General features: G+C 33.9%; 1 protein-coding gene across 3 annotated transcripts; it reads left to right on the top strand.

Annotated features, from left to right (window-relative positions):
- Nucleotides 1–1,409: 1,409 nt before the first annotated feature.
- Nucleotides 1,410–4,091, top strand: LOC111386018 (transcription factor ABA-INDUCIBLE bHLH-TYPE-like). Of its 3 annotated transcripts, XM_023010450.1 has the most exons (3): nt 1,410–1,656; nt 1,764–1,847; nt 1,966–4,091. In XM_023010450.1, exons 2-3 carry the CDS (start codon nt 1,844–1,846, stop codon nt 3,774–3,776), a joined length of 1,815 nt encoding a protein of 604 aa, XP_022866218.1. In that variant the 5' UTR covers nt 1,410–1,656; nt 1,764–1,843; the 3' UTR covers nt 3,777–4,091. The 3 variants fall into 3 exon arrangements, with proteins under 3 accessions (XP_022866218.1, XP_022866230.1, XP_022866224.1); XM_023010462.1 differs by lacking the exon at nt 1,764–1,847; XM_023010456.1 differs by lacking the exon at nt 1,410–1,656 and having other exon boundaries at nt 1,663–1,847.
- The last annotated feature ends 2,187 nt before the right edge of the window (nt 4,092–6,278 follow it).

Here is a 6,278-nt window from a genome sequence, read left to right as displayed (position 1 = left end):
CCCCCCCCCCCCATTTTTTTGATACCCAGGTGTCCCAACTTCACCAGACTAAATCCTAGACCCCTAGCTACCAGCCCCTCAGTGACTAGCGGAGGTAAACCGCAGGTTGTGCCCTTGTTAGATCACAGGCTCCCACCCGATCTAAACTCCTGGTCTCAAGAGAGCTTTCCTCCATAGTGATTGATCCACCAATAAATTGCCCCTTTATTGGATCACAGCTTTTCCCTCCCCCTTCCCTCACACGTGAATTGGTTTTCCTTGAAACCATGGAATTCCAATTCCCATGGTTTTGATGAGAATTGGCTTTTCCAGATTCCTCTCTCTTTTTTTTATTTTTTAGTAATGGAAATAAATTCGATACACAATTGTAACAAATTCTATCAATTTAATTAACAATTTTCATAAAAAAGCAAAGTCAAATGAACTCCAAAATATTCAAAATTTCAACATTTTTCAGGTGAAAAATTATACCAATTAAACATATTTAATTGAAAATTCTCAGTAAAAACAAGTTCTAGACAATTTAATTCCCTAAAATTCTTTTATTAGCACCTAAATTCTATTCTTGCAATTAAATGGACCCAACTATCAATGGTACTAGAGCATTGATCCATATGATTAACAAAGTCAAATGAACTCCAAAATATTCAAAATTTCAACATTTTTCAGGTGAAAAATTATACCAATTAAACATATTTAATTGAAAATTCTCAGTAAAAACAAGTTCTAGACAATTTAATTCCCTAAAATTCTTTTATTAGCACCTAAATTCTATTCTTGCAATTAAATGGACCCAACTATCAATGGTACTAGAGCATTGATCCATATGATTAGTTCAATTAAATAAATATTTAATTGAATTTATAATTTAATGTTATTAATGTTGGCAATTAAACTGATATTAAATTAAAATAATATTAAATTAGGTTGTATTTTTGCATTAATTTCCCAAAAGGTATGAGTAGAATTTCTTTTATAATATCTTGAGAGTGGTTAAATTAGAACTTTGAGTAATTATAAATTGTAGATCATATTTAAATAAATAATGCTATCTAATACCATTTTTTATATAAGGTGTGTTTGTAAGCCATTATTTGGAAAAAATATATTATGAAATAGTGATTGATATCGAAATGTGTAGTTAAAAAAGAAAATTTTTTTTTTTACGTATAATATTATTTTAATAAAGAATTTATAGTTGAAAATGAGTACTGTAAAAAAAATAATAGAAAAAAATGAATGACAAACAGGGGCATAATATGGTCTAAATTTGTGATAGGTTCAATAAAATGTAAAATTAATTGACTCATTTAATCTCTTTCTTTTCATAAATGTGAATAATAAATAAAATAATAGTTGTCGATACTACCAATGAATGCTTATAAGATAAAAACAAACACGAGATTAATTCTTGCACCTTTTTCACCTAACCGTGGTTCCTTTCCTCCTCGTTTCAAGCACTCACAATCCACGGTATTTTGTCCATGCTCTTTCAAAACTCGTCTCTTCATTTTTTTTTTTTTTTCCTTTCATAGAGGGAGAAGGGAAAGAGAGGCTTCACATGTAAACTGAATATGATTTGTTTTATGGGAAACTAAGTTTTCCTAGTAAATTTTCGCATTTGAAGATATCCCTGGACCAGAAAATGGAATACTGGTGCGTATTCTTGTTCAATCTCTGTTCTTTATTTTATTACTTTGGGTTTTATAGTGCAATTAAGACTTGTATACTAGTGTCATTTTGTTGGTTTTCTTCTTGTGTAGATTTATGGCCCTTTGAGATCTTATGCTAATACCAAGTGGATAATTGCCGAGAAAGATCATATTTTGTTCTAAGTGCTAAAATGGGTTTGTGTTGGATTGGTTTGTAGAATTCTTGCATGTATAGAAATTGAACTTTGCTGTTTTATTTGTTAACTGGGTATCAAAAGTTGGAGTTGTTTTTTTGTTTTTGGCCTGAGTTCAGAGATGAAACAAGGCGTGGGAATGAGGAATATTGTGTTAAATGATGACGATAAGGCTATGGCGGCTGCAGTTTTGGGTACTAAGGCATTCGATTTCTTGATTTCGAGGTCAGTTTCGACGGAATGCTCATTCATGTCTCTGGGGAATGGTGAGAATTTGCAGAATAAGCTTTCAGATCTTGTAGAGCGTCCTAATGCGGCCAATTTTAGTTGGAACTATGCGATTTTCTGGCAACTGTCGTACTCCAAGTCTGGTGAATTGGTCCTGGGATGGGGAGATGGGTGTTGTCGAGAGCGTCGTGAAGGTGAGGAGTCGGCAATTAGTTTCATCTTCAAACCGAGACTTGGGGATGAGACTCAACAATGGATGAGGAAAAGGGTTTTGCAGATGTTGCACAATTTGTTTGGGGGAATTAATGAGGATAATTCTGCTTTTGTATTGGATAAGGTTACAGATACTGAAATATTCTTCCTTGTATCAATGTACTTTTCCTTCCGTAGAGGAGAAGGTGGTCCGGGGAAGTGTTTTGAATCTGGGAAGCATGTCTGGATATCCGATGTATTTAGGTCATCGCTTGATTTTTATGTCAGGTCTTTCCTTGCAAAGTCTGCTGGTATGCAAACAGTTGTTTTGGTTCCGACTGATGTGGGGGTGGTGGAGTTAGGATCAATGCGATCGGTCCCGGAAAACTTAGAGTTATTGCAGATGATAGGATCTTCCTTTTCTTCGTTTTCATTGTGTGGTATGGCCAAGAAATCTGGCAAAATAAATGGAGACGGCCCTATGTGTAACTTGGCAATTGGTAATAAACCCCAAGTAGTTCCTAAGTTGTTTGGGAAGGATTTAGAGTCAGGACATGCACAATTGGGGGTCAACCTTTCTGTGGGGAAATTGGAAGACAGGCAACGAGATGAGTCTGCTAGTGGGAACAGATTGTCATTCGCAAACACTGTGAATGGTTTTGATGCTACAATGTGGACACAATTCAACAATGTAAAATCAGGGAACCCACAGAAAAGTGGCGAAGCTCAGGCCGCAGCAAAAAAATTACACGAACTTGTCAATAAGGCCAGGGAAGGGTTTCAGCTTAACAATTTTCTGCAACATAAACCAGTAAAAATGCATACTGATTTCAGTGGAGTGACCTCAAGGGCCATAACTCCTCAGCCAATTAGTGTCGTGTCTGAGCTTTCAAATTTTGAGGTTTTGAACAAGGAAGAACATGCAAGCCTATTGGAGGAGAATAGGCCTCGAAAGCGTGGCCGGAAGCCTGCCAATGGAAGAGAAGAGCCACTCAATCACATTCAGGCAGAGAGGCAAAGGCGAGAGAAGCTTAACCAGCGATTCTATGCACTGCGAGCTGTTGTGCCAAATATCTCCAAGATGGACAAAGCCTCGCTTTTGGGAGATGCTATAGCATACATAAGTGAGCTTGAGAAGAAGTTGAAGTACATGGAGTCGGATAAGGAAAAACTTGGAAGCTTCTCGGGCGAGTCATCGACTTTGGAAGCTAAACCAAAATCAGAAATGCCCAACCCAATTTCCAGCATTGAAATCGAAAGTGTCCTTGACAGAGTCCTCGTGAAGGTAAGCAGCCCGTTGAACACCCACCCCATATCAAGGACTATCCAAGCAATCAAGGGTGCACATGCTACTGTCCTTCAGTCGTTGGTTGTCGTGGGGAGTGAAAAGGTTTTTCACACATTCGTAGTGAAGTCGCAAGGATCAGAACAACTAACTCAGGAAAGGTTGATTGAATTACTTTCCCGTGAATCCAACACCCCTCAGCCATCATCATCATCAGCGGGGTAATAGTAGAATGCATTTGACATATTTTCTCTGCAATAATGTGTAGTTAGAAAAATATGAAAAACATCTGCAGAGATTTTGATATACAGCAGGTAATGCTAGGATTAGAAAAACATCCTTTGAATAGACTGATACAGTGTTCTGTTTGTTTATGGTACATAGGTTCTCTTATCAGTACATAGTTTTGCCAGACAAGTTAAAACTTATTATGTTTTCATGGATTTGCAATGCCTAGAAGATGTTTCAACTTTATTTTAGTTCATTTGATGGTTTTCACTAGTTGATTGGTAATCTTCTAATCCCAATTAGATGATTTAAGTATTGATATTTTGTATACTGATGTATTTATTTTTATTTTTTTACTTTTTGTTTATTCATGATTGCTTGATCTTCTTGAAATGTCATTTTAATTATTGGCTTGATGGACAGTCATAATTGCCGGGGAGAAAGATTTATAATTTAGCATCACATGTTAAAGCATTTTTAAGAGGCTCTCTAAATATATAATACTCTCTATTTTGGAGAGACGATGCTTAAAAATGAGTTACAAAAAATCTATTTTAAAACATGGGTGATTTGGAGAATCAAAATCATTTGCAATTTAACCATTTTTAACATTTTAAAATGAACATGGGTGATTTGGTGAATCAAAATAACTCTATTTGCAATTAACAATGGTTATATTTAAAAAGTTATGATTTTAATACTCTACCATTTAGATTATTGAAATCATATTTGAATTGATTGACCATTAACATATAAGAATATAATGTTAAGTAAGATATAAGGAGAAATCAACAAATGTTTATTGAAAAAAAATGAAATAAAAAGTCAAAATGGATAAAATTGTTGAAGTTCATTAAAAAAAATAAAAAAATGTAAAAAAAAAATATTCTCTAAATATAAAGATAATTTCTATTATGTATAAGATTTTTTTATAAATAGATAGTCTCTTGAAAATACTTTTAAATTTCATATCGTTTTCCGAGTTATTATTTTACATTATGTGTTAGATTTGATATCGTGTGTTGGAGAAAAAATTGAAATGTAGGATTAAAAAGTGGTTAGGAATGCTGTGAACCAGAGCGTCAAATATTTGTGGCAACAATTTCAGCTTTATTCTAAATCCATGGTTGACTAGATGATTTATTTATGTGTTACCTTTCTACTCAATTCAGAGTCAGTTCAGCTGAAAGATGTAATTACAATAATTGTGCCCTTTTTGCAAATGAGTGTAATGTGAACATCTTTTGGTTCAATTCTGCTTAAAATTTACTTTTAAGTTACTTGTTCTATGAAACATAATTTTTTTTTTTCTTTTTACCGAAAATAACATTTTAGCACAGAGATTTAAAAAAAATAAAAATAGAAGAACTTATTTGGAGAAAATGATATTTCCGTATTAGAACAAACTGCAAGAAAATGGTTTGTTTCTAAATGAATGCCAGTTGCAAAAGAATTATTATTCTTGTATAATCGGGGCTGATAACCTCGATTGACGATGTACTCGCGAGAAGGGGGATCCATGATTTTTTTTATTCAGGATGGGCTCCCATTCCATGTGTTTAATTGTCAACCGAAGTTGACTAAGACCAATCACTTGCTGCCATTACTCTTCAGTTTTCTGTTGAGGTTTATCCTGTAGATATCTGACTGTTTTCCATAAAGTGGTGAGGAAACACAGGATCCAAACAAAATCGATGAAACGGAAGAATTTTTTTGTTTCTCTCTTTATCTTTGGATTCTTATCTAATGATTTAGGACGTAATCCTGGACATGGGAGCTAGATGAGAAGAAACTCTCACGTTTGGTCACTTTCGTCCTTCCATTTCTTGATTTCGAACTGTTTATTAGTTTCTTTGTAGTAGAAGGTATCAAAGGAATCCAAGGACCATAATCTTCTCCAATTTGAGTTTTACTCACGTCTCGAAACAAAATGATGTTGACACTTCATTTTGCAGTCGGTTTCAAGGAAGTCGGTTTGTTTTCTAGTTCTATGACTTTTGTTGATTGAAATTACTATTGAACAACTATGCCTAAAACATGTTAGGTAGATAGTCATTTCCTAATTTTTATTGTTGTATTTAAGAGACGTGTGTTGAAATTCTTTTAAATATTTCTGGTCATTCATGATGGTGGTTTGATAAATATATTCTTGACTAGACAGTATGATAATATATGAATCAAAAAGTAATATTACTGGTTATTTCAATCCTACAAAGTAGTACCTAAAAAGGACACGTAATGACGTAAACGCGTTTTCTCTCAGAGAAGCGATGTGACTCTAAAAGAACTAGCTAGTAGATCAATATTAAATGTTGAACCCTAACCTTAAGATCTCCTACCACTCCGTCGTGTTAGTAGATCAATATTAATTTCACTTCGTGAAGTAAATATTTTGAATTAATCACAAGATAATGACAATAATGAAATATATAAGAACAAAATAAGAGTATCAAAATTTATGTAAAAACGTAATATGAGAAAAATATATAAGGAGATAAG

Source organism: Olea europaea, chromosome 3 (genome assembly GCF_002742605.1).
Source record: "Olea europaea var. sylvestris chromosome 3, O_europaea_v1, whole genome shotgun sequence".
Classification (NCBI taxonomy): domain Eukaryota; kingdom Viridiplantae; phylum Streptophyta; class Magnoliopsida; order Lamiales; family Oleaceae; genus Olea; species Olea europaea.
The sequence above is the reverse complement of the archived record's forward strand: the minus strand, read 5'-3'. Positions and strand labels throughout refer to the sequence as shown.